At 49.1% G+C, this 17,009-nt stretch overlaps 1 protein-coding gene across 1 annotated transcript in view; it reads left to right on the top strand.

The window, feature by feature from the left end:
- ITPR1 (inositol 1,4,5-trisphosphate receptor type 1) overlaps nt 1-9,520 on the top strand; it is a 188,377-nt gene extending 178,857 nt beyond the window's left edge. The window contains exons 60-61 of the mRNA XM_075158588.1: nt 2,921-3,082; nt 8,131-9,520. Coding sequence (XP_075014689.1) covers nt 2,921-3,082; nt 8,131-8,217 — 249 coding nt within the window. The 3' untranslated portion in view covers nt 8,218-9,520. The remainder of the gene's footprint in view (nt 1-2,920; nt 3,083-8,130) is intronic.
- The last annotated feature ends 7,489 nt before the right edge of the window (nt 9,521-17,009 follow it).

Below are 17,009 nucleotides of genomic sequence, written 5' to 3'. Positions count from 1 at the left end.
GGAGGAGGAGGAGGAAGAGGTGTGCCCCTGCATGCTGGCAGCATCCCTGCTGCCCTCCCCAGAGAGGTCTCAGCAGCCCCCATGGGTCAGCGAGTTCGCTGGTGCCCGTGTTACTTGCGTCGATGCAGTTTTACCTGCACGTCTGTCCCCACGGTTCCTCATCTCAGGGTGTTTGCCCAGGCTGTTTGGGTTGACATCCCCGTATTTCTTGCTGGGTGGCAGCTGGACACTTCCAGGTGAACTTTGGGTTTGAGTCATCCAACAAGCTGCATGAAACCTGAACAGGAGAGCAGGTTACGTCCAGCCCCGTGATACAGGCAATGCGATCCATAGGTCCTTCCCTAAGCCTGTCTCGCACAGAAAATTGAGGTGCCCTCATTAACTCCTTCACAGCTGGATCAGGGCTTAGCAGTGGCATTGCCAGTTCCAGGCTCAAAAGTGAGTCCTATCCCACAGCCCAGGAGCCTGTCTTGGGGAGCTGTGGATCTTGTCTCCTTTCTTTTAGCCTTCTCCTTTCTCAGCTTGTGGAGTTCACGTGGAGCATTTTTGTTTTTAATCTTTTCACCAATCTTGCCATGAGAACTAGAGAGGCACTTTGTTGTTTTTTTCAAGTGAAAGCCAAGATTTCCCATACTCAAGTGACTTCAAGAGCTGGGGCTTTCAGAAAACCAGTGAGTATGAAACTTCTGACAAGCCTGCAGAAGCTGTCAATGCTATAATGCTTGCCGGTTTGATTTCACCATCCGAGACTGCCCATCACCTTCCCTGCCTGTAATGATCAAGTTGCAATCTCTGCAGCAGCTACAGCATTTGCTTATATTGCAAAGTAACGTTAGAAAACGTTTGGGGTATTTGTTAATAAAATGTTGCAGGTAGGAGAAGGTTGGTGTTTCCAGGTCCTGCTCCCCTCGTCCCCTTCATCCTTCACAAGCACGGGGCCTGGGAGCGCTCTGGGGATGGGCTTGGAGAGCTCACCTCTTTGGGAACAAGCAGAATAACAGTATTTCCACAGCAAGTAAGGAGTGGGCAGGAGCTTCAGGGCTCTGCTCTTGCATCTGCCTAGAAACCGCAGGACACGGACCTGAGCGTCCAGGCAAACCTGAGAAAATAAATTGCGTTTTAGTCTCATTTGCCTTGTCCTTGAAAACCTCTCGCCTGGAGGAGAGCAGGGAGGGGAACAGCAGTTGTTTTAGTTTGTTTTCCCGGGGTGCGGAGGGGAAATACTTCGGGGGGGAGGTGCTGGACCTGAGCACAAGTGACGAGCCTGCCCTCTCCTCCCTAATGAGGATTTTACTATGGCTGGAAGAACGCAGCGAAATGTTGCCTGTTAGTACTATTAAATCTTAATTGTGGGATTGTCGTTTCCTAAAGTCCAAAATATTTTGGCACTTGTCTTGATACAGGCATATTTTTTTGTACATATATTTTTTCTTTTATTAGCAGAAACCATCTGCCCTGTAAACAGAGATCAGGAGAAAAAAGCCTTCCTGGCAGTTTTGCATCATGTGGGAATCCTGCGGTGCGCTGCATGGGAAAGGGCCTGCTTTCTGCCTTTTAATCTCGGCAATAGTAAACTCTAAGCAGATCAGAAGCAACTAATTTAAGATGATGAATCTTGGCATCGCATCTGAATTGCAGAAAGGACGTGACTGTAAATCTCTGTAGAGGTGCACAACCCTGATTTAAGCAGGATGGATGCTCCTGGGAATGAGCGTGGAGGGGGAGCAGAGAGAGGGGGGAGCGGGTACAAGTTAGAGATTTAGGCAGGGAATGGCAAAAAGCCAAAAAGAGTTTGCAGTGCCATAAAAATAAGCCGTAGGTTTGAGAGAAAGCCAGCGAAGAGCCTGGCCTGCGAAGCGGGGCAAACTTTGGTCACCGTTAATCAGTGACGTTGATCGATCCTTGGTTTGGGATACTGTTAATCCAGTAGGCTATTACCGCTTCATCTGGCTTGCTTAAAATACTACCAGTTGCTGCAGTGTCACCTATGAGAGTGCACACATCCTTATCTCATCCAGCGTTAGCTTAACTTCCATTTTAGAGAGTATCTCCAGCGTGGGAGGAGAACCAGACTAGATAGGAAACCAGTTCAGTGTTGAAATTTAAGGTGTCAAGATGCGGTATGCACCCCTCCTCCTCTTTTGTGGCTTTCTGTTCCGTTCCTGCTTTTATTTTTAACGTCACGGGCGTGTACGTGAGTGTATGTGTGAGCCTCTGTGTACTTATTAATAAAACCGAGCGTGTGTCCACTGAAGTTCCTGACTGTAACTTAAACATGGAATATTAGAGAATTCGTATGCCTGAACAAAAACTTTATTATAAGCAATTCATTGTAACTTAATCTTTCCCACATTTTAGCCTAAACCAGCCAGTCAGAATATGATTTTTTTTTTCCTCTTTCATTAAAAAGGAAGTATTTCAACTATGAAAATATTTCCAGGTAGAACATGGTTTCTTTCATCAGAAATCGCAGCCAAACTTTGCTTGACCAAAGAAGTAAACCAGCTTTATCAGCAGAAAATCTCCAACAAACACAAATTAAAAGATTATAAGACGGCAGATGATTTCTAGCACTGGAAAATGTTTGTCCAGACATGAAATCTGGGGTGGTTGTTTGTCCAGTGTTCATGTGTTACACTGAAATGTATCCGAAAAAGAAATGGCTGGGGAGAGCGAGTTGCTGGAAAGGAAAAGCCAACAATAAGCAGCCTTAATTTTCAGTAGTTACGTCTGAAGTGCCTCATTGCCTCTAGCGGGCAATTTTGCAGGCTTTTCAGTAAGATGCAAATGAAAACAAGTACAGAGCTTGTGTATCTGAGGAATGTCCCCGCGTGGCATTGAAGATGTGTCTGCCCTCAGCCGCTCGGGTGCAGGTTTTCATTTGGCAAACGCTAATTGTGAACTCGTGTGTGATTCTCAGGAGAGAAACCTGGACTGGTTCCCCCGGATGCGGGCCATGTCGCTTGTGAGCAGCGACTCGGAAGGAGAGCAGAATGAGCTGAGGAACTTGCAGGAGAAGCTGGAGTCCACCATGAAGCTTGTGACCAACCTCTCTGGCCAGCTGTCAGAGCTTAAAGATCAGGTAAGGGAGAGCTGGCTGCGAACGTGCGGCCACGAACTGGTACGGGCAGGACAAAGGTCCTGCAAGCCTGTTGCACGAAGTGGTGTTTTACAGCTCCGTGCTTCTGCAAGCCCCGCAAAGATCTTTTCTAAAGTAACTCGTGTTTAGGAAAGAAGTGAACAAAATGTCCTTCCAAAGCCCCGTGTCCCAGGTGACCTGCCTGGCAGCGCGAACCGAACCGGTGTAGTCCAAAGTGGCCACCTCCAGAAAGGGAAAACTTGCATTAAAAAAATGGAAGCTGAAGTTAACTTAAATCAGCCATCGCTGGTGCCGGCAGCCTGTATGTATGTAGTGTTGTTGTTGTTACAGGTTTTAACCCCAAGACCTTAGCACGATCCTGTAAGGCAGAGGGTGTGATATTGATAGAAGTGCTGTGTTGCTGCGCGGACCTCAAAACCCACTGAGAAACTGGAGAAATACTTGAGTGGTTAGCTTGCACTGGTCTCCTCCGTGCTATCGCTGCGCTGCTAATGCAGATACAGTTTGGCTACTGTCACGCTTTAGACTGCAGTATAGACAGACATACCACAGGAATATTTTGCACTGCGGCATGTATTGCTGCTGCTTAACACGTGAATGCTGCATAGACCTCTGAGTATTTTTTTGGTGCAGCAGCTCATTCTGCAGCAAGAGTTCGAGGACTTGTGTTAACTTTTGGCCTGGCTGGGGCTCGAGGGGATCGTGGGGATTGTTCCCAGCCCAAACCCAGCGACGGCTTTGTGAAAGCCACAGAGGCAGCAGGGCTTTGTTTCATGTTGTCCATATGGATTACAGCCTACCTGGAAGTAAAAGGGAAAATGCTGTTGCGTGCGCTGGTGGGAACCGTTTGTGGCGGCAAAGTGACCAGCTGCTTATCTTTATGGATTAATAACCTGAGCCAGATAGTTCAATTAGTTAAGTTTATATAGATACTGGCACTGGATAAAATTAATTGCTGACTTGCACATGACGCTATCCTAGGGCAATCGATGGAATTGCCCAGGGCAGAAATGGCCAACAGATTTGGTTCGTTATCTTTTCAGATGTGATCTGCCTACTATAGCGCAGTTGGCACAGCTCTCTCCAGTACTAATGGGATTCCTGCTTCCCATCTCTGCTCTGGGTTGGCCGGGTTTCTCTCTAAGCCAGTTATCTTCATGGAGACTTGAGTCTCTGGAAGCCAGTATTGACTGAGATCGCGGCTCCCTGCCCTTCCGATCACGCTCTGCATTTCTGATGGAGCTGGGCCCTTTTGCCCGACACCCCACGGAGCACAAGGAAGGGATTAACGTGTTGGATTGGGAGCAGAAAACCTTGCTGCTCTTGGCTGTAATTAGTTTTCAGACACTGTGCCATGGACCCCCTTGCTCTAGTTGGTTCTGAGGATGGAGGACAGAGGCAGTTGCTCTTTTGTCTGTGCTTTAATACTTGCCGGGTAGTGGTTTTGCTGTTTTGCCTGGAAACAATTATCTTGAAAGATGTGTCTTACGTCTTCTTGTTGAAGGGTCTGACTCAAAGTGGTCTGCAGTCACCAGGAGTCTTTCCATCAGCCACAGCCAGCTCTGGATCAGAATGCATTTATTTCTGAAGCTGCAGCTCTTGGCTGACCAAGCACTAAAACTCCTTCTCGCTCTTTGTGAAAATAAGAATGAAGGATTTAGCTTTTAGAGAGCTATTTGACTGTAAAAGCAAAAGAGGAAACCAGCTTCATTAATGTTGTGATAGCTTTTAGGAATTCCCCTAAGTACCGTTATTGAGAGCCCTGCTTAAGTTGCAGGATGCTCCAATTATGTGACAAAACCAGTATATCCCTCCTCCTGATCAGGCACTGTCTCCAGGAAAAGGAACTAACTCAGGGAACTTTTATTTGTATTTATTTTCTTGTAATTAAATAAAGGGGAAACCTCTCATTCATTTGGTTTTCAAGCTCGTTAGGTTTCCAGAGACTCTAATTGTTAGAAAATGAAATCCAGCATGCCTGCTTTCACAAAGAAGTGCACCAAGAGCCATTAAAATCTTGATCACTTCAATTCTGTGCGAAAAGATTACAACATAATTGTCTGCAACAGCAGGGGATTAGATGTAATCACCCAGAAGTCCTTTCCAGCGCTGTCCTCCGATGTCAGTGAGTGCGAGGCATCTCTAATAGACGTTGGCTTCTCGCTCAGGACGGTCCCCTCGCGCCAGCCCCCGACCTCCGTCGCCGCAAGCGCGACTGACGGCGGGAGCTGCTGCTCAGGTTGGCTCTCTTCGCGCGGGCTGGCGAGCAGCGCAGCGGGCAGACGCTGGCGTGTCCGCGTGCGCACGTACGCTCGGTATCCTGCTCGTGCACTTCGCACATGCCCTGCTCCTGTTCCTGGAGTTAACTCCAACCCACCCGTAACCTTTGGAACCAGGCAGCGTGCGTCTGTGCAGCTATGTATGATTATGGGAGAGTCCAGCTCGACTCGGGTGAACTTCAGGCCCCTTGGTTTCATTTTTTAATCCTGTCAGCATTACTCCAGTAGCTGACAGCTCCCCTGCAATACGTTGTGCGTAGCTTTTGTTGCCTTTTAGGCCCAGGTGTACAGTCGCTGCAGCTGCAAAGCTTTTGCAAGAGATTCACTCTCCAGGTAAATGTGATAGAGATTAAAGTTGCTCCATCTTGCAGCCCTGTGCCCTCTAGACAAGCATTACGCATCTTGCAGGATTAATAAGGTTCTGCATCAACATTGCAATTGCATTTCTCCCTCTGCTTTATGCTTGATTGCTTTATTCTTCCCTTTTTTTAAAAGGCACGTCTTCTATGCACACCTGCGTCAGGGTGCACCATCCCTTTTTCTACGCAGCATGAAAAATACCTATTACGGTCCCTTTTCATTGTCCTTTTTTCTTTCCATTTTTATTTCATGTGTCCTGGGAATCAGTTTATGGGCTGTGTGAAATTGTGGCTCTTAGTTTGCTCAGTGAAGCTAATTAGTGTAAATGGGCATTTTTAAAGTCCTCATTGCCTCTTTGCATTTCCAACTTGTGGGCTATCTTAGAAACAGTTAAAAAAAGTCCCAGCTGGTTCAGCAGGGGAGTAGCTTGTGTGCGTGTCTGAGAGCAGAGCGCGATGGGAAGACCCCTCTCCTCCTGCTCCCGTTTGCCGGTGAAGCGTTCAAGCCTTTTGTGAAAACAGACTTCCAGAAGTGCGGTACAGAGGGCTGGGAGGTGTGACCTGTCCTCGGGAGGCTGCGGTCATCTTCCTGGAAAGGTAAAATAACAGTTCTGCCTCCCTTGGGTCGGGCGATGAGCAGGGCACTGGGCTGCAGTCGAGTTTAATTATGGTTTCAAGAGGAATTACCGTATTTCAGTCCTTTCCCTAGTGGTTAAATGAGTGTAATTATACACAGCTAGCCTGAGTGAAAGCAGTGGTGTGCGCAGTGCTGCACGGCCCCTGGGACACGGAGGAGCCTTGGGGAGGTTGCCCAGAACTGCCGGTTTTGACCAATTCCTTTCCCCACAATGAACTCCAGACCTGAGGTTGGCCACGGGCCGGCTGCCCCCGCACGCCGGGTACCCTGCGCCGGAGACGGGAAGACTATTCACCATCGCCAAAACCGGAGTTTTTAAACAAATACATTCAAGTGCATGTTACAAATGAACTGAACATGTGAGCATGCTATCTCCCTTCTCTCCTGGAGTTACTTCCACAAGCAATTATATTGGCTAACATTTGTCATTAAATATCCGAAAACTGAAAAAATTAGTTTGTGGATGTTACAGGCAGAGAGTTGCAGGGAACTTAGTTAATTCTCGTAAAGAAAAATACTCTAAGTTGTATCTTATGCTTGAATGAAAAATTACTTTATCGGGCAAGGCAGCCAGGTTTTCCGGGGCGCGGGCGTGCTGCCGGAGTCGCCGGTGGGGTCCTGGCGAGCCGGCTGGCCTGCGCCGGCACACCCGTGCCTGTGACCGCAGCCGGGCGTGCTCAGCCCCAGGGAAGGAGCAGCAGAAGCGGGGCGAGAGCGCGGCTGCTTGCGCACAGCGTTGGTGCCACCACGGACCACGGGCAATGGCACGGTTGTGCGTTTGCACGTTGCTTTGAGGGTGCGGGGGCTCTCGGTGGAGCCCGGGTGCCCGAGGAGCAGCGTTGGGCTCCCCTCGCCTCGGTCCAGGGGCGAGGCGCTGGCCTGGCATCCCCCTCGGCACAGCTGCTGCGAGCCACCCCACGTGTCGGCTGCTCCGAAGCCGAGATGCGGTCGCAGAGGGAGCAGCAGAGGGTGCGTGCAGCGATCCAGCTGTTCGCTGCTGGAGACCCTGCCCACGCTGGAGCTGTTCCTTACGTGGCGTGTCGGCTTATGCAAGTTGTCAGAAACCTCCCAAGGTTTGGAAAAAAAAAAAAATAGAGTGGGGAATTGGATTGTGGCCATTTTTCAATATCAGTAATGAAAAAATGATGATCCATTTTCAGGTCATGATTGCACTAATCAGGAGAAACATTATTTTACCTGATGGGAAGTACTGCCAAAGATTTGGCTGTCTGGCAGTGAGGTGGTTAACCTCCCGTCCCTGCCTTGCGTCTTGGCTTTTGGCAGATGGAGAGGGATGTTGGCTCGCTCCTGACGAGAGCGGGAGCGCTCGAGTCTGTTCCAGCGAAGACAAGGGTATTCCCAGCCTGACTTGAGGGCTCGCCCCTTTTTTCCGCCCTCGGCGTCTCGTCTGCCTTGTATGCTGGATCGGTTACAAAGAATTTCTAACGGGGGAGGTTTCTGCGAGCTGCTCTCTGCACTAATTTGCGCTGGCCGCCTGGCTCTCCCGAGCTCTTCTCTTGCAAAACGGTAGCCAGACACACAAGCAAGTTCATGGACGTCCCCGATGAGTGCACGAGACGGGGCTGTAGTTGCCTCTTCCATCTATTAGCGCTTGGCAGAGTGGACGGAGGAACGTTATTTGTACAAAGTGGGTTTCAGAGTAAACGCTAACCACAGAAGGCAGCGCCGGGTCCTTCGGCGAGCTGACGCACAGGAAGCGTCTAGGCCTAATGAGCAAACTTTTTAATTTTCCAGATGACGGAGCAGAGGAAGCAGAAACAGCGCATCGGTCTCCTAGGACACCCTCCGCCCATGAATGTGAACCCGCAGCAACCGGCATAAGCCAGAAGTCACTTACCCCTCTCGCAACAGCACGAGTAATGCGAACCCAGAGTTCAGATCCGACCACTGAGGCTGCTTCTGTGTACGTTCGGTTCATTGTGTAAATAACCTGTTTTTATACTATATGTATATGACTGCTACTATATAAAGTTTTGGGCATATGTATTGTAATTAGAACTGTTGGCACAGGACAGAGGTTAAACTTTGTGCCAAAACTATCAAAATTGCCTTTTTCTTGGAAGGACTAAAGAGAGCACCTGAATTGCACTTGAAAAGAATATTTGACTATGTGACATGTATTTTGTATTTAAAAAAAAATAGAATAGCTAGTATTTATGTTTTTATACAATTGTGCAATATGAATTATGCAATCACAATATATTTGTAACTCCTGAATGTCCTAAAGGGAGTGCACATCCTTGAATCTGGTGTGTTAGTACAATGTAATAAATGGTATAAAATTACAGGTGTAAATGAGGCTGCTGCAAAATTGTGTTACTGGTGATTTTTCATACCCTTGGACATTTTTGTACCATGTGTGTAAATATCTTGCAATGCCATATCTGTTGCCTCTTCCTCCCAGAGAGAACACTGGGAATCCGTGAGCTGTTAAATTGGTATCAATTAAAGCAAAACATTACTTTGAAGCTTCCAAATGAGGAAAGCAGGAGGTATTTTTCAAGTGACTTCTTCAAAGTACTGAGGCTAGAAGAGCTCAGATACCAGGTTTTTTAAATGCTAAGATTTCTTAAAGGGAACTTTTTATGCAAAACGAAGTTTGGGATGAGGATGCACTACTGGTGAGTCGGTGCAGTCTCCTACGGGCATTTTGTGCCACGACACCTAAAACCTATCACGAGGCTGTCCAGGCTTTGCGTTCTCAGTGTGTAGGATCCTTTCCCTTTTATTTTTTTCATTAGAGACCTACGTGCCTGCTAAAGCTTTAGCAAACAGGCATTGACCTATCCCGTTAGGACGGTAGCTGAGCACCGACATGCGTAATGCTTGTGCGAGAGCCACTGGTTTGAGGTTGGTCTGTCCCACCCCTTCCTCTCCCTCTCCCCCTCCATTCAGTCACTTTCTTTGGTTTCTGATTCTAGAGAGTATGAAAGGAAACCTTTTTCCCCCCTCCAATCTGTTGCATAGTTTTATACATGGACCTCATTTTACAAAAGCTAACTTCTCTGCAATACTGTCTACAAAAAAAAAAAAAAGAAAGAAAAAAAAAGCTACAGAGCTATGAAAATTTGTAAATGCATAAATATAGGTATTTAAATAAATGATGCAAAATACTCTACAGTCAGAGGCTGCTGGTGGTTTGTCTCCCTGCTCCAAGGTGGTGTGTGGTTGTTTGCTGCTGCGCTTGCCCGCGCCCTGGAAAGCCGAGCCACAGGGGCCTTGCAGGTAAGGACGGTGCTTTTCCCAGCTCAGAGGTTGGGCTTTTAATACCGGAGCGAGTCCTTCCTCCTCCGGCAGCAAAAGGCACTGGTGCCCCAGGAACCTCGCCTGCCATTGCTCCGGTTTTGGATACTTCAGGCTCTTACCACTGGTATTTTAGGCTTGTCATCCTCAGACTGGAGTGTGCGAGAGTTAAAAAAGAACCCGCTCCAGCTCCAAGTAGCGTGTGCGCGGGAGCGTGGCTGATTATGTGTATTTGATTAAGATGTAGTAGGAACTACCTGGTACAATTAATCATCTTTAATCTGCTAAGTGCACACAACTGTCTGAAAAGGGTGCGTTTCCCTACCGCAGGTCATCGCGAAACGTCAAAGCGAGTGCATCCGAGGGGGCAGGGAGGGAGGGTGGCCTGACCAGCAGTCTCCGAGCCAGAGATTTATTGGTGAGCTCGTGACTTCTTAACCACGCGTCATTTCCATACGTACCTGGTAAGTCTGTCTTCCTCCCCTCTGCAGCCACTGGCTCCTAGCAAGGTGTACGCAGAGGGAGCGCGACGGATGCGACTGCCATCGGGGTTGTGCAATGAAGGAGCAGGATTTCGTTTGCTGTGAGCGGCAGAGACATGTATCTGACTCATTTCTTCCCTTCGTGCCATCCAGGGATAAGCAGACACACACAAATTTGTCAGGCTTCCTGGAGTCTCCGCCAGTCAGGTGAGAGGGAGGAGGCTGCAGCAGCCTGGGAAGGCAGCTGCTTCAGGAAGGCATCGGTACAAATGCTCAACGTTGCCTCATCTTTACCTTAAAAAGGCAAAAATACCCGGTGCTTCAGCAAAAGCACAAGCCCCGGTCTGTGCGGTGATCCGTGTGAAAATCCGCTGTGTAAAATCTGGTGTTTTCACACGTGGTTGTCCTTTCCCAGGAGATGTGGGGAGATGCAAAGAGCGATGGTTTTTTTTCTCCCTCTGGTACAGCTGCAGCACGGCGACTGAAGCGAAGCACAACCGCCGCCCTGACAGTAGAAACAACTGCGGCGTGGGGCAGGCGGGTTGGCTTGGGGGGGGTTGTCACCCGGCGACGCGGAGGGTTTGCGTGGACACGCTTCTTCTCCGGCCCCAGCCGCGGCTGTATCGGCTCCTGGTCAGCAGAGGAAGCCTACTGCCGCCTTCCTCCCCTCCATCCACAAACGGGTCGTTCATTTCTGCAAATTCACTGCTGCAATGAAATTTCACGCACGGCCATCAACACGTTTTAACTTTTTTCCTTCTTGCACTATTTGGTTTTCAAGGCTTTTCTGGATTTTGCTTCCTGGCTTGGATCATTCTGGATGCACTGAACTCCTCTGCCCACCGTGGCCGTGGCAGAGGAGGTGAGGAATGGAGAAAACCCTCCTCTGGTTGGCAGCGGTTTTGACCCTGCAGCTCCTGAGGTTAATGCCTGGGTAAGGGGTTTCCCGATCCGGACCGAGATCCGGCGCCTCATGGCAGCTTGTCATTGATCTCAAGGAAAAGCTGCGTGAGGGATCTCTCTAAATACCACATTTCAGGTATTTTTTCCACAAAAGCTGAATATCTCTTGAAATCACACAAAGTTTTATTAGCGATTTGTAGACTCAAAAGTGGGAAAAAACCTCCAAAACCCGAGATCAGAGTCTGTAACGATACCTTTAGTTTCTTTAAGCCAGGAGCTGGCAGGCTGAGCATCACCTCTGGAGATGCTGTAAGATAAGGTACCTGGCTCTCGCCGCCCACCTCCGCAGAGGTTTGGCAGTAGTGTTTCTCGGGGACATCAGAAATTAACTGAACACGGGGAATCCTTCAGAAGCGTTGAGATTGGTGCGCGCTGTTAATTGGGTGGAATAGCTACAAATATCAAAAGATAACTTCAAGGAACAAAACCAGCGCTTGCAGACCGCAGCCAGAGGCGCGGCCGGGGCGAAGGAGCGGACTTTCCTCTCGATGCAGAGCCCGCGGGTGGCGGTGGCCAGGAGGAACCGGCTCCTCCCAGCCCCAACGACCCGGCAATGGGTGCAGAGCAAGGGGAGCTGGTTAGGCAGAACCCCTCCGGAGGAGGTCGGGGGGTGACAGTGGGCACCAGGGAGGGTGGGTGCTGCTGTGGCAGAAGGTAGCTCGCTCCTGGGTGCCGGGCAGGGGGTAAAGACGTACAGAAAGTGCCCGCTCTGCTCCGGCCGTGCCCCTAAAGCCCATCTGGATTCTTCTGCTCTGGTCCCACCTTCTGAAAAAGCGGTGTGGGCATGCCAGAGGGGGAAAGCAAGAAGGATTTCTGGATTTGAGAAAAGGTGACTTGTGAGGAACTGGGATTGCGTAGCCTGGAAAACAGGGGTGGAGGAAGGAAGATGTCCTGTGGACTATCAGGGAGAAGGCGATGTTTGCTCAGGATGTAAGAAGGAACCGCTCAACTGAGTCCAGGAGGTTTAGGTCCTACATGGGGGGGAGCTTTTTGGCTCTAAAATCAGTTTCCTGACATCCAGTAAAATTAATGATTCGGTGATGCTGACAGATGGCAGTTAGTGTGAGGACTGGATTGAAACTGGGGAGTTTCCACCTGCCTGAGATTTCGTTTGGCATTGGATTTCTGTAGGCAGGACGGCTGTATGTTAAAGTTTGGGAAGATGATGATTTTGTCTTTGAAACAAGAACTTTCATTCGGAGGTGAAAATGAAAGTGACCTTCCGAAGAGGAAGGAACAAAAAGAATCTACCAATTTTGCTAATAACGGAAAGTCCTAGAGGGGAAGGATCTCCATGTATTCTTCAATTTGCATGAATGGCTGAGCCTGTGGATGAGAATTTTCTTCGCTAATGAAGCAGGTGACATGCTAATCAAGGCAATGCAAATAACTGCTCCGAAAGCACAGCCGTGGCGCCGCGGCCCCGGGACCGCCACAATGGCAAATTTGAGCCTTGTCCTCGATTTCGCAGCAAATTGGCAGAGGGCAGGACAAAGGAGCCGGGATTACAGTCTCCGTGCTCGCGGCGGGGACTCGCGATGGGGCGCGTGTGATGGATACCTCGTTACATAATGGGGTCTTGATTGATACCGTGTCGGGAAAGTCATAATATAGCTCCACAGAACAATTCGACTTGTCTCCCAGAATGGGAAATGCTCCTACACACATACTTAATAGGGTTTTTTAAATTGCCCATTGTGTTTCTGAACAAGAGAAACTTATTTGGAGTACTTTCCTTTTTACGTTTCCAACATAAGCATCTGAAGACGTTGCCATGTGTGTTCCTTGTACTCCCGCAGACCCACTTGCCATTTTTCCAGGCAGCTATGCGATCGCCCAAAGCGAGGTGTTAAAGGGATGCCCGTGAAGTGTACCCGTGCCAAAACACCCCAAGTAAGTACTGCATCAAGTAGCTGCTCCAACACGGGACGCAGAAGAGCCATAAGCCTACCGATGACTGATTTGGGTGGCTCTTTGTTTTAATTGGAGACTACCTGGTTTTGAGCTGACGTGGCCAGGTTCTCACACGCCGTGATGGAAGTTCGGTCCTGAGCTGAATTTCCTGGCCCTGAACAGTGTAGGCTGTAACCTGTACATTTAACTTTTGGTGCATTTACTTTTACAAACAGACAGACCCACGTCGCCAATCCTTGAACTTGGTCCGTACGAGATGTTGACATTTGGAGTAAAATCAATACAAACACTCCACCTATGTGAAACTGGCATTTTACTGAGACGTAAGGAGTAACTTCTGGAGAGATGCAGTGCTTCTGCGTCCAATTTTTTATTTACTACCTTTCCAACCTTCTTTCAGACTAAACATGTTAATGAGATGAATGTCAAAACCACCCACAAGTAAACTGCGTTGTCCCATCCAGTAGGCTAATGTTGATTTGTTTTTAGTAACTAGCGAGGATGCTGGAAAACCCCTATAAAGATTTCATTTTTAACAAAAAGTACCAAAAACTCCACCAGTTTTGCATCACAAAGTAGTGGTTAAAGTAAAGATTTGAGTAAAGCAGCATGTCTGTGGTTTTTGTGGGTGGATGCATCTCGGAATGACTATCAATCTGTCAGAGGGGAGATCTGCATGTCATCTCTGCATATGACAAGCAAAATCTGCAGTGACAAATATCTTTCCAGTGCTCGGCTGTGTTGTGAGCCTCACACCCCTCCTGCCATCCATAATACTGAAGTCTTGTCAGCACATCGTGTATGAACCCGCTGGGTTTTTTTTTTTCAAACCGAGACAAACTGAGGAAGGAAAGACAAATATGGAGCAGTAAAGATGCAATCGAACACCACTGCCGATGTGCTTAGTCATATAGAAATTCAACTCTGATACGCACACGGGAGATGCCACCCCGAATAGTTGTATTAGACCAGCTAGCCCACTTTCGGCATGCTCTCATGAGTTTTTGCGATGCTTCTCTGCTGCAGTTACGTGCGAGTGGGACACTTGGAAATGAAATTATGTAAGGCTGGAGGGAAAAAAAAGATGAGAACAATTCTTGACTGAATCAAAGTAAATTGAGAGAAGTTTGAATACGGATGCAATCGGAATTGCAACTAGAAAAGTTGGCAGAAGAAAACAGAGAATGCCGGTTGATTTAGACCCGAATTGCTGGTAGGAAAATGCACAAAATCTGCAGTGCTTTTGCAGAATGTGGCGAGGCCGTAGTGACGGCGCGCTCCATGGTCCCCCAGCTGCGAGAAGCCGTTGCTGCAGCTCGGCTCCGCTGGCAGCTGGGGCCTCTTTTTTCCCGGCCTCAGGTCTCCGTGGGCAAAATGGAAGCGGTTTGTCCCAGTGCAATGGGATAAACGTCTGAAATTTCAAAAATAACCACGAGGTGGGAAAACCACCCTGTGCCTCGCCGAAGTCACGATCCCAGGGTGCGTTTACGGCCTGTGTGGAGACAAGCTGACAGCTGGATAAGTTGCTCAAGGCCGGTGCTTCCCCAGGAGCACCGGGAGCAGGAACAGCCAGGCCCATTTCAAGTCAGGCTTTCCATCCAAAGAGCTATCATCCTTCAGATCCACCTCTCAGCTTTCTCACCCGTTAGTCCTCCTCAGCTGGCTGTTCTCACCCTGGCACTCAGTCCTTTTTTTTTCCCCCCTTTTTTCCCCTTTCTCTCTGTTGTCTCATTTTGGGAATGACTTTGCAGCTCTCGTTTGCCCAGAGCCCTTCCACTGCCTGGAAACGGTGCCCGGTCCTAAGGGAAAGGGCAGAAGCAAAGCCTGCTCTGGGGCTTATTGAGGCAACGGGTTTGTTTTCACTTTCCTTTTCTAGCGCTAAGTAAATACACAGAGCACCAAATCTGAAGGCAGCAAAGAGTGGAATTACTATCTGCTCCATGTGTTTCAATATGACTCTTAAAATAGTGGAGATGCTATGTTACGATTTCCATTTCACTTGTGTCCATAATACTGTTTTTACGCAACAGGGATGGAAACACAATCTGTTCAAGTCTGTAAGAAACTTTTACTTACGAATGGTGGGAGCAAACATCGCGTACAATTAAATTACAGAAAGAAAATTACATCCCCTCAGTGTTAGCATACCTGAAAGTAGTTAAAAATTGCAGTTTGCCTCTATTTACACACCATGGGACTTTTCACATCAATTTAATCACAGAATGATTCATTATTCATAAACCAAAGAACCATTATAATCAAGTAGCGCAACTACCTGCAGGATCCAAATCACAGAGTATCTCCCAGTGGTTCCCGCGTCCAGCCCCACAACTGGTGGGTAAACTGCCCCACATCTTCAAGAAAAGTATCTCCTGGTAAATTTGGTGTAGACCTTTGCAATGTGCCCCAGTGCCTAACTGCCTTTACTGGTGAATGTACTTACTGCCTTCAGCCTGAACTTTTGCAGCCCTTGAATCTCATTCAAGTGTGAAAGCTCATCTCAATGGCCAGGAGATTTTTGCAGAGAGAGACCTGGGCTGTGTCCCCTGCGATCTAGAGCTGACAAGAGGATTAGGCTATCTAAACCCAAAATGCAGATCCTTGGAAAGCCAGACTCACCCTGAAGACACCCCCAAACCTACGGCTGCTCTGCGTCTGGAAGAAGCCAGGACTAGAGCTACGGAAAACCTCAAACAGGCCGGGCCAGACAGGCGGGATGGGACGTCCGCAGGGAAACGCTGCTGATGGGCTCGCCTTGAACGTGCTCCCAGACATCCCGCTCCGCTCCATCGGGGAGCCTTTCTCCCGAAGGTGTGCGCTTCTGGCTGGCAACCAGAGCTTGCTCTTTTTTTTTTCCCCCTAAACTTAGGAAGTGGGAGGAACAGAAGGAAATGGTGGCCTCCAAACCTGCTCAATGTAAATGCTGGGAAGAGAGATGGAAATGCAGGTTTCTCGCAGTGCCTTTGATGTCAGTGCCATCACGGCCGCTCCCAAGTTTCTTCATGGCCCCGTGAAGATTTCCTGCACAGCGCCAACGGCAGCGGTGCAGGGGGATGGATGCCCCTGAAGGTGGGGGACCTGGCTTGCACCACCCCGAACAGGACAGTCCTTCATTTTCGAAGGGAAATCCAGGGACTGGATGAGATCCTGGGCGCTGCAGGCACGAACCGAGGGCAAGTATTACGGGAAATAGTGACGTCCCTGGGGAGTTTGAGCAGGTGAGGATCTGAGTGGGGGTTCGTGCCAGACAGTTCATGCTGACTCAAACCAGGCGCCCGTGTCACTCAGAGCCCCCTCTCCAGCAGCGACCAGCCGAAACAGTGCTACCAGAGACTTGGGAGTCTGTCTTCCCCAGCCCCTGGGACAGCCTGGGCTTTGACAACACCTAGTGCCTCACACCTCGCACGCGTCCAAGCCCCCGAGCCCTCGCCTGGGTGATCTGATCAGCGCAGTGTTCAGAGCCTGTGCAACGTGGAGGGACCCAGCGGAGCAGGGAGCAGGGCCGGGCACTAGAAATGTTAACGGTTCAGGCCCAAACCTTGCTTCTGATGGTGCCTACCTTCCAAACAACCATTTCCACAGCCAGAGCAGGGAGAATGCCACCATCTTCTCCCGAAACTGTTCTGCTTTGCATCTGGCAGCATTTATTGGACTGCAGAGAGTGATGATAGCACTGGTAGCACTCCAGGAAGCAGCCCTGCATGCAGTTGCTGTTTTAGTGAATATTGAATAAAAATACTTACCTGTTGCCTGGAGCAGGCAGGGACAGCCAGGTTGCTGCACCCCAGAGCAGTGTGCTACCTGATCTTCTCACCGGGAACAGTCAAGTGTGGCAGGGTTCAAAGGAGTACACGTACAGAGGAGTGAAGGAGCTCCTATCTCAGGGATATCTTGCCAGTTAGAGCTTTTACCTGGAAGAACTAGATTAAAATCTTCCCTGGGCATGAAAGGGCATTGGCCCTGGTTCCCACTCCGGGAGTGCTCTGCGTGGCTCTTCCACGCTGCTGCCCG

The sequence above is a fragment of the Calonectris borealis genome, chromosome 10, assembly GCF_964195595.1.
Source record: "Calonectris borealis chromosome 10, bCalBor7.hap1.2, whole genome shotgun sequence".
Lineage (NCBI taxonomy): Eukaryota > Metazoa > Chordata > Aves > Procellariiformes > Procellariidae > Calonectris > Calonectris borealis.
The sequence above is the reverse complement of the archived record's forward strand: the minus strand, read 5'-3'. Positions and strand labels throughout refer to the sequence as shown.